Source organism: Saccopteryx leptura, chromosome 7, assembly GCF_036850995.1.
Source record: "Saccopteryx leptura isolate mSacLep1 chromosome 7, mSacLep1_pri_phased_curated, whole genome shotgun sequence".
Taxonomy (NCBI): Eukaryota; Metazoa; Chordata; class Mammalia; order Chiroptera; family Emballonuridae; genus Saccopteryx; species Saccopteryx leptura.
This window is the reverse complement of record NC_089509.1, coordinates 63620253-63640249: the sequence shown is the minus strand read 5'-3', so window position 1 is coordinate 63640249 and position 19997 is coordinate 63620253. Positions and strand designations below refer to the sequence as shown.

Sequence of the window (19997 nt, the reverse complement as noted above, 5' to 3'; positions counted from 1 at the left end):
ATTTCGATTAAGAGGGAACAGGTGAATAACCTCAAAAATTACAATTTTAATGATAAGAATACCCATTGTTTCACTTTTAAAAAACTGCTTCATATGAGTTTCAGAAGCCTGCTAATACATAGGCAGATATATCCTAATTTTTATTGGTGATGTGACCCATTTTCTGATACAACTTATTATTTACCACAATGGTCACCAAGTAACAAAACAGCATTAAAAATCTTGAAAAGATGACGTCAGAGTAATGGCGGGGTAGGAAGCGATACCGATAAATCTCCCCCAAAACTCAACAAGATCTTCAACCAGAAACAGAAAAACCTATAATTGGAGCTTCCAGATGCTTCGCAATACACCCAAAGGTATGATTGAGTGAAAAATTGGCTAAATATATAACCAAACCCCGAAGGAAATAGGGAGTAAGAAATGCTCCGCCTTCCTCACTAACCTAAACAGGGCGGCTTTCTCTGGTAACTGTGAATATAGAAACTGAGGCGGGCAAAGGGGGTGAATACAAACGGCCGAACCAGGCTGTGGCACGGAGATCCAAGCCGAGGAAGATCTGATCCTGTGGCAACCCGGGCAATACAAGCTAACACTCGCGCCAAACCCAAACAAAGAAAGACAAGCGGCGCGGCCATTTTACCCGGTCTCCTGGTTGGTGCGCAGTTAGTGGGTGAGAGATTTCTTCCTAGGCCCCGGGAGTCAGTGCCCGTGTTGCCCCACGGAGAGGCAGGGTCAGAGGCCTTTCTGTGGGCCGAGGGCAGAGTCTCTGGGCAGCCCCAGCGCCCTGGGAAAGCCACGCACGGGAGGGAGTGAGAACTAATTCCAACGGTGGAGATTTTCCTTGCCGAGGGTGTTTCACTCAGAGGGAATCGCGGCCGGCCTCATATCCTGGTTTGCGCGCGCAGATAAGGAATGAGCGATTCCTCCGAGTGCCTCGGCAGTGCGCGCCCGTGTTATCGCATAGAGGAGCAGAGTCAGGGGCCTTTGTGTGGGCCAAAGCGGAATCTCGGGCCGCCCCAGCGCCTTGCAAAAGCCGCGCACGGGGACGGAGCGAGACTCAATTCCAACGCTGCAACTTTTCCCTGCGGTTGGGGGTTTCACTCAGAGCGTGAGACTGCTGGCCGGATATCCTGGTCTGCGCGCGCAGCCAGTGAGTGAGAGTTTCCTCCAAGCGCCCCGGAAGTGGGCACCCGCTTGTGTTACCGGACAGAGTGGCAGAGCCAGAGGTCTTTGAATGGCCGGAAAGTCCGCCTGATTATGCTAGCAGCTCTGACTGACTGAGCCTTACCCAGAGCCCTGTGCTGAGTGGAAATAGAGTGGGGAGTTGCCAGCTCTTTGAGCCTCTTACTATCCAGGCAGAGGCAGCAGCAACCCCATAGCTGGATTATCAGGCTACTAATTGAGGAAGGAAAGACTAGGAGAAAGGCTCTAGGAACACGGACTCTCTCACTGTCGGAGCCTATAAATGCTAATAGCCTAGACTGCCAACGAGACTAAAGCACAATACATGACATTGCCATAGAGACTTATCAACTGCAAACCTCCACCTGAGCGTGGCAAAGGGGCAAAACCCGGGGTACAGAGTCACCGACCAGGAAGAGGGAGAGAAAAGAAAAAGCAAGAAGATAACCTCTCAAAATCAAGAATAATCTGCAGACTTTATAACCTATCCCATTTTATTATATTTGTTCGTTTGTTTCTCTTATCTTCATTCTTGATACTTTTTTTTTTCCTCCTCCAATTTGGCCGATTAACTCTCTGCCGGTCTTACTCTCTCCTCTCCTTGAACTACACTACCCATAAGTGTTACATCTCCCATTATCTTTTCTCTTCTCTTCCTTTCTCTCTATGAGGGTTGCACTCCAAAACCCTTAACTCTCTCTCTCTCTCCTTTCTTTTTTCTTCTTTTAGTGGTTCCCTCTTTTTTTTTTTTTTTTCTCTCTCTTTCTTTTCTCCCTCTATATTAGTTTCTTCCTTTCTCCTTTACATCTCCTCTCACTCAAACCTCAATAACAAACAAATTATCTTATCTGGGACTCAAACTTATGTTTCTGGCATTCTGGGGGGTTTTTACTTCACCTTTTTAACTCACTAGCAGTGCTCCCATCCCTGGCTCTCCATATTATCTAGTTCTTGTTCCACTAAATACAATAGTAATTTTTTAATTTGTCCCCCCATTTTTCCGTTTTCCTCTTAATCCTCTCATCATAACTCTTAGACAACCAACACCTAAAAGCAAATCATTTTATTCTTGACCCAAATTTTTTCCTTATTTGCTTTTTGTGGGTCCATACGCTCTTTTTTTTTTTTTCTTCTTCTTTTTTCTTTTTTTTTTTTTTTTTTTTTTTGTTTGCCCCTTTATTACTTTTCCCCAATTCAGGCCCTCCATCACAGGCATTGTTTGTTATAATTCACAGTCCACCACAAGATTTTATCAAGAAAGAGGGGAGAGGAGAGGAGAGGAAAAAAGGAGGGGGGGAATAATTTCCTTTTTTTTTTTTTTTTTTTTTTTTTTTTTTAATTTTTATTTTATTTTATTTTTCTTTATTTCATTATTAATTTTTTTAAAAAAAAACAACTTTTTTCGATTTTTTTTATTATTTTTTTAAACTTTTTATTCTTTATTAAATCTCATTAATACTATCAACAAAACCACCCTCAGATGCCATTAAGGAAGAGAAAATCGAATATCATGGATACAAAAGAAAGAGAGGTAACACAGCTAGATGAGGAAAAATCTATGGAGAAAAAATTTAATATATTGCAAACCTTGGAGCTAAATGACAGAGAATTCAAGATAGAAATCCTAAAAATCCTCCGAGATATACAAGAAAACACAGAAAGGCAATTTAGGGAGCTCAGAAAACAACTCAATGAACACAAAGAATATATGTCCAAGGAAATTGAAACTATAAAAACAAATCAAACAGAGATGAAAAACTCAATTCACGAGCTGAAAAACGAAGTAACAAGCTTAGCTAATAGAACAGGTCAGATAGAAGAGAGGATTAGTGAAATAGAAGACAAGCAACTTGAGGCACAACAGAGAGAAGAAGAAAGAGACTCAAAAATTAAAAAAAATGAGATAGCCCTACAAGAATTATCTGACTCCATCAAAAAGAATAACATAAGAATAATAGGTATATCAGAGGGAGAAGAGAGAGAAAATGGAATGGAGAACATACTCAAACAAATAATAGACGAGAACTTCCCAAGCCTGTGGAAAGAACTAAAGCCTCAAGTTCAAGAAGCAAACAGAACTCCAAGTTTTCTTAACCCCAACAAACCTACTCCAAGGCACATCATAATGAAATTGACACAAACCAACAGCAAAGAAAAAATTCTCAAGGCAGCCAGGGAAAAGAAGAATACAACATATAAAGGAAGGCCCATTAGATTATCATCAGATTTCTCAGCAGAAACTCTACAAGCTAGAAGAGAATGGACCCCAATATTTAAAGTCCTGAAAGAGAGGAACTTTCAGCCACGAATACTATACCCATCAAAGCTATCCTTCAAATATGAAGGAGAAATAAAAACATTCACAGATACAGAAAAGATGAGGGAATTTATCATCAGAAAACCCCCACTCCAGGAATTACTAAAGGGGGTTCTCCAATCAGATACAAAGAACAAAAAAAAAACAGAGCCACAAGTAAAAGCTCCAAGAAGAACACAATAAAACCAAATTTAAACTGTGACAACAACAAAAAGAAAGAGGGGGAGAAGATGGAGATTAACAGTAGCAAAGGACGATGGAGTGCAAAAGTACTCACAAAATAGTTCGCTACAATGAACAGGGTAGGGACCCTTTTCATTATTCAAAGGTAACCACCATTGAAAAAACCACCACAGAAGCACATGAGATAAAAAAGAGAGCAACAGTGGAAAGATGTATGGAATACAACCAAATAAAAACAAAAGATAGAAAAACAAAAGAGAAGGATCAAACAAGACACAAAACTAACAGAAAGCAAGATATAAAATGGCAATAGGGAACCCACAAGTATCAATAATTACACTAAATGTAAACGGATTAAACTCACCAATAAAAAGGCACAGAGTAGCAGAATGGATTAAAAAAGAAAATCCAACTGTATGCTGCCTACAGGAAACTCATCTAAGTAACAAGGATAAAAACAAATTCAAAGTGAAAGGCTGGAAAACAATACTCCAAGCAAATAACATCCAAAAAAAAGCAGGTGTAGCAATACTCATATCGGATAATGCTGACTACAAGACAGGAAAAGTACTCAGAGACAAAAATGGCCATTTCATAATGGCTAAGGGGACACTGAATCAAGAAAACATAACAATTCTTAATATATATGCACCAAACCAAGGAGCACCAAAATATATAAGACAGCTACTTATTGATCTTAAAACAAAAACTGACAAAAACACAATCATACTTGGAGACCTCAATACACCGCTGACGGCTCTAGATCGGTCATCCAAACAGAGAATCAACAAAGACATAATGGCCTTAAACAAAACACTAGAGCACCTGGATATGATAGACATCTACAGGACATTTCATCCCAAAGTAACTGAGTATACATTTTTCTCCAGTGTACATGGATCATTCTCAAGAATTGACCATATGTTGGGCCACAAAAACAACATCAGCAAATTCAGAAAAATTGAAGTTGTACCAAGCATATTTTCTGATCATAAAGCCTTGAAACTAGAATTCAACTGCAAAAAAGAGGAAAAAAATCCCACAAAAATGTGGAAACTAAACAACATACTTTTAAAAAATGAATGGGTCAAAGAAGAAATAAGTGCAGAGATCAAAAGATATATACAGACTAATGAAAATGACAATACGACATATCAGAATCTATGGGATGCAGCAAAAGCAGTGATAAGAGGGAAGTTCATATCACTTCAGGCATATATGAACAAACAAGAAAGAGCCCAAGTGAACCACTTAACTTCCCACCTTAAAGAACTAGAAAAAGAAGAACAAAGACAACCCAAAACCAGCCGAAGAAAGGAGATAATAAAAATCAGAGCAGAAATAAATGAATTAGAGAACAGAAAAACTATAGAAAAAATTAATAGAACAAGGAGCTGGTTCTTTGAAAAGATCAACAAAATTGACAAACCCTTGGCAAGACTTACCAAGGAAAAAAGAGAAAGAACTCATATAAACAAAATCCAAAATGAAAGAGGAGAAATCACCACGGACACCGTAGATATACAAAGAATTATTGTAGAATACTATGAAAAACTTTATGCCACTAAATTCAACAACCTAGAAGAAATGGATAAATTCCTAGAAAAATACAACCTTCCTAGACTGAGTCAAGAAGAAGCAGAAAGCCTAAACAGACCTATCAGTAGAGAAGAAATAGAAAAAACCATTAAAAACCTCCCCAAAAATAAAAGTCCAGGCCCTGACGGCTATACCAGCGAATTTTATCAAACATTCAAAGAAGACTTGGTTCCTATTCTACTCAAAGTCTTCCAAAAAATTGAAGAAGAAGCAATACTTCCAAACACATTTTACGAAGCCAACATAACCCTCATACCAAAACCAGGCAAGGATGGCACAAAAAAAGAAAACTACAGACCAATATCTCTAATGAATACAGATGCTAAAATACTAAACAAAATACTAGCAAATCGAATACAACAACATATTAAAAAAATAATACATCATGATCAAGTGGGATTCATCCCAGAATCTCAAGGATGGTTCAACATACGTAAAACGGTTAACGTAATACACCATATCAACAAAACAAAGAACAAAAACCACATGATCTTATCAATAGACGCAGAAAAGGCTTTCGATAAAATACAACACAATTTTATGTTTAAGACTCTCAACAAAATGGGTATAGAAGGAAAATATCTCAACATGATAAAGGCCATATATGATAAACCATCAGCTAACATCATATTAAATGGCACTAAACTGAAGGCTTTCCCCCTTAAATCAGGAACAAGACAGGGTTGTCCACTCTCTCCACTCTTATTTAATGTGGTACTAGAGGTTCTAGCCAGAGCAATCAGACAAGACAAAGAAATAAAAGGCATCCATATCGGAAAAGAAGAAGTAAAGGTATCACTTTTTGCAGATGATATGATACTATACGTCGAAAACCCCAAAGAATCCACAAAAAGACTACTAGAAACAATAAGCCAATACAGTAAGGTCGCAGGATACAAAATTAACATACAGAAGTCAATAGCCTTTCTATATGCCAACAATGAAACAACTGAGAAGGAACTCAAAAGAACAATCCCCTTCACGATTGCAACAAAAAAAATAAAATACTTAGGAATAAACATAACAAAGAATGTAAAGGACTTATATAATGAAAACTATAAACCATTGTTAAGGGAAATCGAAAAAGATATAATGAGATGGAAGAATATACCTTGTTCTTGGCTAGGAAGAATAAATATAATCAAGATGGCTATATTACCCAAAGCAATATACAAATTTAATGCAATTCCCATCAAACTTCCAATGACATTTTTTAAAGAAATAGAGCAAAAAATCATCAGATTTATATGGAACTATAAAAAACCCCGAATAGCCAAAGCAATCCTAAAGAAAAAGAATGAAGCTGGGGGCATTTCAATACCTGACTTCAAACTCTATTATAGGGCCACGACAATCAAAACAGCATGGTATTGGCAGAAAAATAGACACTCAGACCAATGGAACAGAATAGAAAGTCCAGAAATAAAACCACATATATATAGTCAAATAATTTTTGATAAAGGGGCCAACAACACACAATGGAGAAAAGAAAGCCTCTTCAATAAATGGTGCTGGGAAAACTGGAAAGCCACATGCAAAAGAATGAAACTGGACTACAGTCTCTCCCCCTGTACAAAAATTAACTCAAAATGGATCAAAGATCTAAACATAAGACCTGAAACAATTAAGTACATAGAAGAAGACATAGGTACTCAACTCAGGGACCTGGGTTTTAAAGAGCATTTTATGAATTTGACTCCACAGGCAAGAGAAGTGAAGGCAAAAATTAATGAATGGGACTACATCAGACTAAGAAGTTTTTGCTCAGCAAGAGAAACTGATAACAAAATAAACAGAAAGCCAACTAAATGGGAAATGATTTTTTCAAACGACAGCTCAGATAAGGGCCTAATATCCAAAATATACAAAGAACTCATAAAACTCAACAACAAACAAACAAACAATCCAATAAAAAAATGGGAAGAGGATATGAATAGACACTTCTCCCAGGAAGAAATACAAATGGCCAACAGATATATGAAAAGATGCTCATCTTCTTTAGCTATTAGAGAAATGCAAATCAAAACGGCAATGAGATACCACCTCACACCTGTTCGATTAGCTGTTATTAGCAAGTCAGGTAACAGCAAATGTTGGAGAGGCTGTGGAGAAAAAGGAACCCTCATACACTGTTGGTGGGAATGTAAAGTAGTACAACCATTATGGAAGAAAGTATGGTGGTTCCTCAAAAAACTGAAAATAGAACTACCTTATGACCCAGCAATCCCTCTACTGGGTATATATCCCAAAAACTCAGAAACATTGATACGTAAAGACACATGCTGCCCCATGTTTATTGCAGCATTGTTCACAGTGGCCAGGACATGGAAACAACCAAAAAGCCCATCAATAGATGACTGGATAAAGAAGATGTGGCACATATACACTATGGAATACTACTCAGCCATAAGAAATGATGACATCGGAACATTTACAGCAAAATGGTGGGATCTTGATAACATGATACGAAGCGAAATAAGTAAATCAGAAAAAAACAGGAACTGTATTATTCCATACGTAGGTGGGACATAATAGTGAAACTAAGAGACATTTATAAGAGTGTGGTGGTTACGGGGGGGAGGGGGGAATGGGAGAGGGATAGGGGGTGGGGAGGGGCACAAAGAAAACAAGATAGAAGGTGACAGAGGACAATCTGACTTTGGGTGGTGGGTATGCAACATAATTGAACGACAAGATAACCTGGACTTGTTATCTTTGAATATATGTATCCTGATTTATTGATGTCACCCCATTAAAAAAATAAAATTATATAATAAAAAAAAAAATCTTGAAAAAAAAACTTCACAACCTGTCTCAATTAATTTACTGAATTTTGGGTGGGCAGGAAAAACAGCTCTTCAGTATATGGTACAACTGAAATCCTGCTACATTCCAATAATGGCTAAAAACCATTTATGTTGTTTTTCTCTATTTCCCTTTAAAAACTTTTGCTGTAATGGTCAAATACCTCCCTGGTAAGCTAAGCAATTCTTGGGGAACTTGATTCCCTGAGAACTCACAAGGCTGTCTAGGTTCATATCTAAGTGGTCACTGTCAAGTCAAACTTCTGTTGGTTATCACCACAACCTAGAATACCTCAGTGACAGACATAAAAACTTCCCAAAAATCTTAAGTGCTCTCATAGTATTCATCTGATAACTCTCCTGAGCATTTTATCAAATCAAAAAAATTTTTTTACATTAGGACTATAAGAAATTTACATTAGGAATATCAAAAAAGAATACCTCCATGATGGTGTGACAGACTCCCTCCATTAGCGAGGATTTCTTCTCTAGCAGCGGCCTATATTTGGAAACAATACAACAAATACATTTCACTTTGAAGTGAGAGTAAGGTCCAACTCCCAAAACAGGCACATACTTTCTTGGTTAAATAATAAACTAGAGCCTAATTTCCCTTTCTCTTAGGTTGACTGCATTTAAAAAGCAATTAAAATATACAGCCTAGCTTTATTGTTTTTTCCAGTGAATAGTCACAATATCTATAATAGTCACTTCCAGACTCTAGAAAAGGAAAAAAAAAGAATGCAAAATAATCAATTTAGAAGCACTAAATTGTTAATAATAAAATAAAGTTTTGGAACTACAAAACTAGGTCCTAACGTTAAAGTATCTCATGTACCAATAAACATCAGTAACTAACACTTACTGACTGCTCATTGTATGTCCAGAAAAGTGCCAAGCTAAAATTTAACTGCAGTAACTCATTTGTTTTTACTATAGGCTTATGAAATAATTATAATTACTTGTATTTCAGAGATAAAGAAAATGACACTAAGGTGGTTAAATTAGTACCCTAATATCATTCAGTAGGCATCAGACTCAAGATTATCTACAAAGCTACCAGGGATCAACCATAAAGCCCTTTGGGACAAGTTACTTGTCATACCTATGGATATTTAAATGTAAAAAAAACCAAAACCTCCTAAAATACTAGGCCCTAACTAGGTGCCTAATAAAGCACTCAGATGAAAAAGGTAAACACAAACCAAAATAATCACTTAAGAACAGGGTGAGCCTGACCAGGCGGTGGCGCAGTGGATAGAGCATCGGACTGGGATGTGGAGGACCCAGGTTCAAGACCCCGAGGTCACCAGCTTGAGTGCAGGCTCATCTGGCTTGAGCAAAAAGCTCACCAGCTTGGACCCAAGGTCGCTGGCTCCAGCAAGGGGCTACTTGGTCTGCCGAAGGCCCGCAGTCAAGGCACATATGAGAAAGCAATCAATGAACAACTAAGGTGTCGCAACAAAAAACTGATGATTGATGCGTCTCATCTCTCTCCGTTCCTGTCTGTCTGTCCCTGTCTATCCCTCTCTCTGACTCTCTCTCTCTGTCCCTGTAAAAAAAAAAAAAAAAAGAACAGGGTGAAAAAAATGGTACCAGAAACTGAAATTATATGCAATTCATGAGTATGTAATAGCCATGAGGTAAAATATCTACACTGCCTTGAACCTCTCAGAATTACTCAGGTTGCACAAACCATCAGGAGTTAGGGCCCATGTGGGCCAGATCGACCAGATCTCATTGCAAAGTAATATAAGATTCTCATCACTTAGGATTATTCAAATCAATCATATATATGGCAGCCCTGCTCTAAAAGATTGTATCTTCTAACAAATTATTATTATTTTTAAAGACTTTATTCATTTTAGAAAAGGGAAAGAGAGAGAGAGGGAGAGAGAGAGAGAAAGGGGGGAGGAGCAGGAAGCATCAACTCCCATATTATCCTTGATCAGGTAAGCCGAGGGTCTTGAACCGGCAACCTCAGCTTTCCAGGCTGATGCTTTATCCACTGTGCCACCAGAGGTCAGGCCTATCAAATTATTTTAAATAAAGCAGTAACCACTTGAAATTAGTAGCACTTAAAGAATGGCAATTTGGACTGAGAAAGAAGGAATGATTTCACTCCTGTAGTACTACAGGGAAGGGACATTGGGCAGCCAGAGGGCAATTCAAAACACTGAAGGTTAAGGTGATATAAAAGTACTTGAACTTTTGAGGATGATGGATATGTTCGTTATTTTGTTTGGAATGATGATTTCATTGGTGTACATAGACATCAAAATTCATCAAACTGTACACTTTAAATATGTGTACTTGACTGTGTTTCAATTTTACTTTGAAAAGCTATTAAAATGGGGTGGGGGGAGCCACAGGTGTGAGTGAACCAAACCCTGACTATGATTTGGGTCTAAAAATCATCTTGTGATACTATCTGTGGTAGGCACGTTATAGAGTTAAAACTCTAGGACACCTGAGGTTTTAACAAACCTCAATCTCTTTCCAGTTCCTTCACAGTCTAGACCGTTTCTTAAACTCTAGGCATATCTGAAACAAGAAACACTGACCATCAAACAGAGGTTTTATAAAAATTAGAAGCTTAAGGCTATTTTAAAAATGTAGTAACACTGTAGCAAATGAACCTCAATTGCCTGCATATAGTTTTAGCAAGCAAATAAATGATAAACCTAGAATAAGGGTATTAAAGCAACATAGACCAAGAGCACCGGGGCTGCAGACCTCAACAGCAGCCACCATCTGGAGATGAGTGGGCTGCCAAGGTAATAGTCCTTTTTTATTTAATTTCACCTGGTATTATGTACTATAAGCAACAACCATTTTAAAAAAACACAACCTATACAATATTAATTTTAGAACATTAATTCTAACATGTGAGGATATTATTAATTTTAGACTCACAATTCAGTATACAACCCAATGCAACACATGTTTCTTATTTTTATGGGATATCAACCAGGTAAGCCACAAGTGATTAAAAAGAGTCAAACTAAAATTCATAAATTGATGGTAAAATTAATCAGAATTAATAAAAGAATTAAGAGCTATATTCTTGTATGTATAATTACCTCGGTTTGTTCAAACACAGTCAGTGGGTCACTTATTCCCCTGTAGTTAAAGGCAAAGTAGAAATAGATACATGCACCTGCATCATAAGTCTGCGTCACCCTACAAAACAAACAGACAAAATTCCCACAAGGCTTTAAGTGAAATCAGATTTAATGTCTAGAAACTTAAAGGCAAAACCATCTCAACGATATGCTTAAGGCAGCGGTTCTCAACCTGTGGGTCGCGACCCCGGCGGGGGTAGAACGACCAAAACACAGGGGTCGCCTAAAGCCATCGGAAATAAACCGCTGGCTTAAGGCATAATCTCATTCTCTTCCCAGCCTCCAACCCCACGGAAGGAACACAGATCGTCTGCATGAAGGATATACAGGAACTATTTGTACTATTTTTACAACTTTTTTTGGTCAGAATTATTACTCCAAAAAGTTTAAAAATTTTAAAGCAATGTAAATTATTCTCGGATTGGCCTGAAATAAACCCATCTCCTCAGAAGAGATTTTTTTTTCTTTTTTTCTTCTTTTCCAAGTGAGAGGAGGGGAGATAGACAGACTCCTGCATGAGCCCTGACTGGGAACCAACCAGCAACCACTGACTGGGGCTGATGCTCTGCCCATCTGGGGCTATGCTTGCAACTGAGCTATTTTTAGCACCTGAGATGAAGGCTTCATGGAGTCATCCTCAGTGCCCCGGGCCAATGTGCTTGAACCAACTGAGCTATGGCTGTGGGAGGGAGAGGGGGGATGAGAGAAAGAGAAAAGAAATGGGGAGGAGTGGAGAAGTAGATGGTCATTTCTCCTGTGTGTCCTGACTGGGAACCAACATTTTTTTTCTTTTTTACAAAGTATGTTGTAGCTAAAAATAGCCTAAAACAAACTGGATAGAATTTGGGATCCACTGTAAGTCTTCTAAACTTCCTCAAAGTTAACAGAAATAAGTATGAAACTTTTAAGCTAGGAAACAAGAGAAATATACAAATACCAAAAATAATCTGACTAGGTAAAATACAGTATCTTCACTAAATTCAGATTAATAATTAGTAATACTCTGAAAATAAACTGAATGATCATATCAAATGCACTGACATGTCCTTAAAATAGTGTCTCTGGGCCCCATATGTATGCATGTCATATGGATGTAGACTGTTAAATTTTATATATTGATATATGTGGGCTTTCAAAATGCAATTAGGTAAAGCATTTAAAAGGGAGCTGAGGTAATCATAGTCAAATCTCTGAATGCATTTTACGGAGGTTCCCACAAAGAATTTAATTTAACAGAAGGAGCAAATATAGAGGAAATACTCTTTTTACTACACAATACAAATAGAATCTAATCTAAAATTTTAATGGCCTTTTAGGCCAAATGTTAGGTGCCTCAGAACAGAAGAAATGAACTGTTTAACAATGCAACTGTCAATTTGCCAGCTGTGTTTTTCTTTTAGTGTTAATTCACAATCATAAAAAAGATCCCTTGAATGTCTACATTTTAAGTACCAGATTTACAAAGTTTAAGAAAAACTAGAGAACCATTTTAACTATGACAGCATTATCATTACAATACTCAAATTTAAATAAGCTTAAAGAATATAGGAATGATATTAGTTTATAGCAATTAGTAAAATATATGTTACTCATGAGAACAGTTAATATCAATACATAGAAAATGCAACTAAATATTAATAGACCATTGCCACCTTCCAACAAATCCAAGATCAGTATTACACAGTTCAGTTTTCAGTAGATAAGAAGGCTTCTAAAGTCACAACAGGGCTTAATTGATCAGTAACTCAAAGAAAGACAAAGTAGAAATTTATAAACACCTACTATTCTACTATTCTTTACCTTCTTTGCTTTCTAAAAAGTGTTTGTGCTCTCCACTTTTTGGAGTATTTTACTTGAGTCACATTCCTTTCCATAAAACTTGACAGAAAATTTAGGGCTAGAATTTCTATTCCAATATACAAAGTACCTTTTAACAGACAGAAATGAAATAAACTCAGTAAGTATACCCTACAGCTAAATTATTTTCCTTGGGATCTTTAATTTCAATGATAGCTATAATTATTTTAAATTAATTTTGAAATACCTTTTAAAAAATTAGTTTAAAAAATACATCTCACACATTTACATTCAATACAGAATAATCTCCTTGTCTACTGTTAAGCAGCTCAAATCAAACTAAACTAAAATCAGCCTGACTAGGTGGTGGCACAGTGGATAGAGCATTGGCCTGGATGCTGAGGACCCAGGTTTGAAATTCCAAGGTCACTGGCTTGAGTGCAGGCTCACCAGCTTGAGCTTGAGGTCGCTGGCTTGAGCATGGGATCATACACATGACCCCATGGTCACTGGCTTGAAGCCCACAGTTGCTGGCTTGAAGCCCAAGGTCGCTGGCTTGAGCCTAAGGTCGCTGGCTGAGCAAGGGGTCACTGGCTTGGCTAGAGCCCCTTGGTCAAGGCACATATGATAAAGCAATCAAATAACAACTAAGATGCCACAACTATGAGTTGATGCTTCTCATCTCTCTCCCTTCCAGTCTGTCCCTGTCTGTCTGTCTCTCACTAAAAAAACAACAACAAACAAACTAAAACCAAATGTTAGTTTAATTAAATATGAGCTATAAAAACTATATTTAAAACTACTATTTATCAAAGCCATTTAAATAACTAGACTTTGCACATTCTAAACTTTGGTTTTGTAAAGATGACCACAGAAGTTGAACATTTAAGCTTTTATCATAAAATTATTCCTATAAAACAGCTACTTAATTAATGACATATGACTAATTTAGTCTAAGTATACCAACTATCTACCTAGAGTACATAATGAAGATTCTTAGGTCTTGTGAGTACCTTCTGAGGAACCAAGACTTAAATGTTAATACAGAAGATGTCCTAAGGCAGAATATTTTACTTTCCGATCACTTTCAATAAGTAGTGCTTTATCACAATGATATTTTCATAATGGAAAAGGAGAAATCTCAAAGGATGTTAAATATGGAGGTGGGGCAGTAACTTTTGAATTATTAGGCCTGATTTGTTTCAGCATTATAATAACAGGACTGACATACTAGACTGTCAACAAAAGAATTGAGTGCACCAGGTACTCAAATAGCATCGCTTCATTCAATGTTGTTATAACGCTGATGAGATGCAGTAGGAACTTAAATCTTATTTATACTGATTAGCCCATGGTGAAATTGGTCTCATTTTAAGTTGTTTGCTTGTTGACAGTCACAGAAACTGTCAACATCATTAAGTGAAGACTTACTATATCAATTTGGGTTGATAATATTAACATAAAATTTTTTTTCTTACACTTTAAGAACTTTAAGACCAAAGTTTCATTTTTAAAGATGGCTCCAAAAACTTTTTCAGTATATTTTTACCCCTTTATTTGGAAAGGTTCTCTCCAAGATCAGTCACTGAGCCGTCAGTAACTCTGCTATGAGCCTTGTGCATAACAGGGCCTCCTCTTTTCCCTTTTTTCAGATGCATCGAATGCTCAGTCAATAACTCTAAATCCACGTTTAGTTTGTACTTGAGACTACCCCAAATACACATATCTTACATGTTAGTACACAGACTTGACTTGGTACTTCCTGAAATGCTCTTCAAATCCTCTCTCTCTCACCAGCAGCGGAAAAGACCATTTTCAAGAGATCCTGATTTACATGAACAGCCAATGTGAGAAAGGTGCTCTCCTCATACCTCGTGTTAGGATTTTACTTTCTTACCTAGCAGACGCACAATTTATCAAATTCTAAAAGACACGTTTCAATGGGAGCAATAAGTAGAACCAAGAAATACAACATGGCAGTAGAGAAGTACAAGATGAGAGAATATAAAAGAGAAAAGGAGAAAAAAGTCACAGAAGAGATAGCAATTTAAAGGGTATAGAAGTACTTATAGTCTTGCAAAGCAAATATACGCAAATTATGCTATGTCAAAATATCAAGAGAGCTTAACTACTGGATGCCTTCATGAGGATTTGTCTTTGGGAAAAAAAATAAAAAATCCAAATTTTCCTTACTAATACTAGTATAAATGGTCTTCCTCAACCTTACTGTAATTACATTATGATAATACAGTGGCATTTATATAGCTCCTTATATGCTTTCTCATTTCATTCTTACAACAGTTTCAACAAGCAGATGGTATTACCACTACTTTACTAATGATAAATTTAGAGCTCAAAGAGATTAAATTACTAATAAATAACAGAACAGTGCTTTTACTCTTCAGACACACATAATGTTGTAAAACAAAGAAACTAAAAACTAAGCAGGAAGTAAAACAAAGAAATTAAAAACTAAGCAGGAAGTTGCCATCGTGATGCAACTGGCAGGCAGGGCCAAGGATAGGCTTTGGGCTGGAACAGGCCCAGGTGTGCCTTCTCAGGCTGAGATTAAGTGATTCCAAGCAAATCAGAAGAACAAACATCATGTACAGGAATATAGACTGTTGTGCTGAAGCATAAGTGCTGTTTCAGAGTCCAGCATCTGGTGCACTTAATAATAAAGATACTACACTATTTCTAAAATTACCTTGTATGCATCCTTATATTGGCTTTTAATAAATATTGAAGTTATATGCTTTCTTCTAATTTTTTTTTTTGAGAGAGAAAGGGGGGGAGAGAAAGAGAGAAGCATCAGTTCATTGGTCCAAAACTTTGATGTGGCATTGACTGCTTCTCTTATGTGCTCTCATCGGGGCTCAAGCTAGTGCCCTCAAGATCAAGCCAGTAACCCTGAGATAGAGCTGGTGGCCCCAGAATTGAGCCAGCAAACCCTGAGATCAAACCCACATCCCCAGGATCAAACTGGCAACCTCAGTACTTCAGGACAGTACCACTGGCCAGGGTTGAAGTTATATTCTTGAACACCACACTCACACAAACACAAGCAGGAAAAAAACAGAGACAGTTATATAATACAGAATGTTCAATAAATTTTCAAATGCTAGATTACTATTATATCATTTAATTTAAAGTTCCCCTGCTCATGATATATTCTAATTTCCCTTTATCCACCATTCTAATTAATTGTATAACTTTTTGGAGAATTCAAATGCTCAATTCAGTATTAATACATTTAATTTGTTTATATAGGAAATTAATAACAAAAGATTAAGTGTGATCTCTAATGAACAAAATAAATAAAAGAGAGACAGACTCCTGCATAGAGAGCAAGCTGACAGCTGTTGTGGGGAGAGTAGAGTTATTGAGTAAAAAAGTAAAGAAAAGGGGGTGGCACTCATGGACACGAACAACAGTGTGGTGACTGCCAGGGGGAGGGTGGTGGAGAGAGGTGGAGCAGGGTATAGGGGTAAATGGTGATGGATGGAGATTTGACTTGGGCTGGTAAACACACCATACAGTGTACACATGACGTTGTGTAACTGTGTACCTGAAACGTACAAATTTATAAACCAGTGTTACCCCAATAAATTCAATAAAATGGGGGGGGGAATTCTGAATATATTGCCACTTGACTAAGCCACCTGAAGTAACAAAAATATTTTTATTTTTTTCAAGCTTCAATCTCAGGTTTTTAAAAATTTTTATTAATTTTTAATTTATTGTGTTTACATGAATTCAAGTGTCGCAATGAATATAACTCCCTCACCCTGTGTGTCCCTTTTTATACCCCCTTTGCCCCCCTCCCCCTAACTCCTTCCCCCTTCCCTCTGGGATTTGCTGTCCTGTTATCTGTATCTCTGTTATATATATAGTTTCACTAATCCCTTCACCTTCTCTGATCTCATCATCTCGTCCCCCTTCCCTCTGACAGCTGTCCCTCTGCTCCCTGTGACCCCAACTCTGCCTCTATTTCATTCCTCAGTTCACTTTGTTCACTAGATCCCACATATATGTGAGAGCATATGATATTTTTCTTTCTTTGCCTGGTTTATTTCACTTAGCAATAAAAATATTCTCTATTGGACTTCCAGATTTAATAATAGATCTTCCGAGTCTCTTATTTTTTTAACTCATGTGTGATCGCATGATTTTCTAGACGGTCAATATGGCAAACATTTCAATAGCTCAACAGCCACATGTGTCTGTGGTAACCATATTGTACAGGGAAGGCACAAACATTTTCATTATTGCAGAAAAATCTATTGGAAAGCAATGAGTTATTCTTCATTTGGATCTTTTGTTCCACTCGTTCCTGTATTCCACATCCATTCATTTAATTTACAACTGATAAAATGGTTAAAGTGCTTTTTCTCTGTTGAAGAGTTATGCTAACTGTATATGTAACTTATAATTCCTTGACTATATATGCAGTTTTCATAGTTTTGGTGAAGAAAGTCTTCTCTTATTTTATGAACTCAGACATTCGGGTCTTCACCATCAACCTGTCCAGACAGCGTATGAGGCTCACTCATGGAAGCAGTTGTCCTACTCCTTCAAGGGCTCAGGACTGCTGTAAAATTCTAGTGGCACATCCCTAACAAGGTGGCAAGTGAAGTTTAGGAAAGCTTGCTAAGTGGAATAGACTGCAGCTTCTCATCAGCTGGCCAATTACATTTCTCCATTAATTAAAAAGTAAGTTTTATTTTTCAGAAGAAGTATAAGAACAATAAAAAACTCACCTGCATGTAGAAAGAGGTGGAAACTGAACACCCTTTTCTTTGCATTCCCTTATTATTCTTTCTTTTACGTTTCTACAGAGATCTACAACCCTAGAAAACATAATTGAATACAATATTAAGTTTTCATATAAGTTAAAAAATTCTACTAAATGCTTCTTTATCTGGCATCCTTCAAGTCAGAAATTCTCTTAACTTAAACCTTCATACTTAGGTACTCCTTCAAGGATGAGCAAGAACCTTAGCATTCAAATTAAGTCTTCTATTCAACCTTTCAAGGGAGAGAAGTCTTTCCTTTTTTTGCTGTAGGAAAGACAGAACCGCATACTTAAGTTTCCTGAAGGCAGTTTCTTATACTTAAGAAAATCCAATTTCAAAATAAATTTAGCCTGATCAGGAGGTGGCACAGTAGATAAGAGCATCAGCCTGGGATGCTGAGGACCCAGGTTTGAAAATTCCAGGTCGTGGGCTTGAGTGCGGGCTCACCAGTTTGAGCATGGGATCATACACATGATCCCATGGTTGCTGACTTGAGTCCAAAGGTCACACTGGCTTGTTCAAGAGGTCGCTGGCTCAGCCGGACCCCTGGTCAAGGCACATATGAGAAAGCAATCAAGGAGCAACCGAGGTACCACAACTACAAGTTGATGCCTCTCATCTCTCTACCTTCCTGTCTGTCTGTATCTGTCTGACCCCGCCCCCGTGCAATAAATAAATTAATTAATTTAACTGCAAGATTTTAAAAGCCTTAAAGCTATAAAGAACATGTTAATAAAAATTCAATTCTGGGATTACAGAAATGCCAATCTTATACCATTGTCTAAAAAGTTTTCCTTAATTTAAACTTAATTAATAATCGTGATGTTCTACCACATGTTCAATAGCCTGTTCTCAAATACTGAGCTAAAATCTAGTTCAACAAAGACTTACTGGGCATATAACCCTGTGTAAAGCTATGCTAGACTGTGATACTAAGCAATGAAAATGGGTGAGGGGAGATTCATAATATTTAACAGTATTAATCTATTTTTTTTATACAGGGGGTCCTTGGGTTATGATAGTCTCCAACATACAACATTTCGAGTTGACAATGCTTACTCCCATAAAAACTTGAAAAAATTGAGACATGAGGCCCTGGCCGGTTGGCTCAGTGGTAGAGCATTGGCCTGGCTTGTGGTTTGATTCCCAGTCAGGCCACACAGGAGAAGCGACTATCTACTTCTCCACCCTTCCCCTTCTCTCTCTTTTTCTCTCTTCCTCTCCTGCAGCCAAGGTTCAAGGCTCAAGTGGTTTGAGCATGTTGGCCCTGGGCGCTGAGGATGGCTCCATGGCCTCTGCCTCAGACACTAAAATGGCTCCGGTTGCAATGAAGCAAGGGCCTCAGATGGGTAGAGTATCGCCCCCTAGTGGTCTTGCTGGGTGGATCCTGGTCAGGGCCCATGCAGGAGTCTGTCTCTGCCTCCCTGCCTCGCAAATCGAAAAGAAAACAAAAATTGAGACATGAGTGTTTCGGACATTATGGATGCCTTTCAATGCTATAATAGGCAGATTTTGGAAGAGAAGTCACCAACCTTCCAGACTAGCCTGGAACTTTTCTTTTTTTTGTATTTTTGTATTTTTTTTTGTATAAAATGAGACAAATAGTAAAAATGAAAATAATGCTTACTTGACCCATCTTACTTGTGAACTGTTCACTTCCAGCTTTTTCAGCACATGTAAGTTTCATGATTTTGTTCTTATGAGAAATCTCTTTATAAGTCTTTTCTTAGTCTGTCACCAGAGCTGTTTGGGGTGGGGATGCTTACCAGTACTTATTCTGTGTGGGTCACAGCAAGAGGGAGATGCAGGAGGTTGGTTCTTTTGGATACTAAAATATGTAATCTTTTTTTTTTTTTTTTTGTATTTTTCCAAAGCTAGAAACCGGGAGAGACAGTCAGACAGACTCCCGCATGCGCCCGACCGGGATCCACCCGGCACGCCCACCAGGGGGCGATGCTCTGCCCCTCCGGGGCGTCGCTCTGCCGCGACCAGAGCTACTCTAGGGCCTGGGGCAGAGGCCAAGGAGCCATCCCCAGCGCCCGGGCCATCCTTGCTCCAATGGAGCCTCGGCTGTGGGAGGGGAAGAGAGAGACAGAGAGGAAGGAGGGGGCGGGGTGGAGAAGCAAATGGGCACCTCTCCTGTGAGCCCTGGCCGGTAATCAAACCCGGGTCCCCCGCACGCCAGGCCGAC

General features: G+C 38.0%; 1 protein-coding gene across 1 annotated transcript in view; it reads right to left on the bottom strand.

Annotated features, from left to right (window-relative positions):
• The window catches only part of AGPS (alkylglycerone phosphate synthase), a 139966-nt gene that overhangs the window by 21390 nt on the left and 98579 nt on the right, over nt 1-19997 (bottom strand). Inside the window, exons 17-19 of the mRNA XM_066346540.1 lie at nt 17771-17860; nt 11172-11271; nt 8530-8587 (exon numbers count right to left, since the gene is read on the bottom strand). Coding sequence (XP_066202637.1) covers nt 8530-8587; nt 11172-11271; nt 17771-17860 — 248 coding nt within the window. The remainder of the gene's footprint in view (nt 1-8529; nt 8588-11171; nt 11272-17770; nt 17861-19997) is intronic.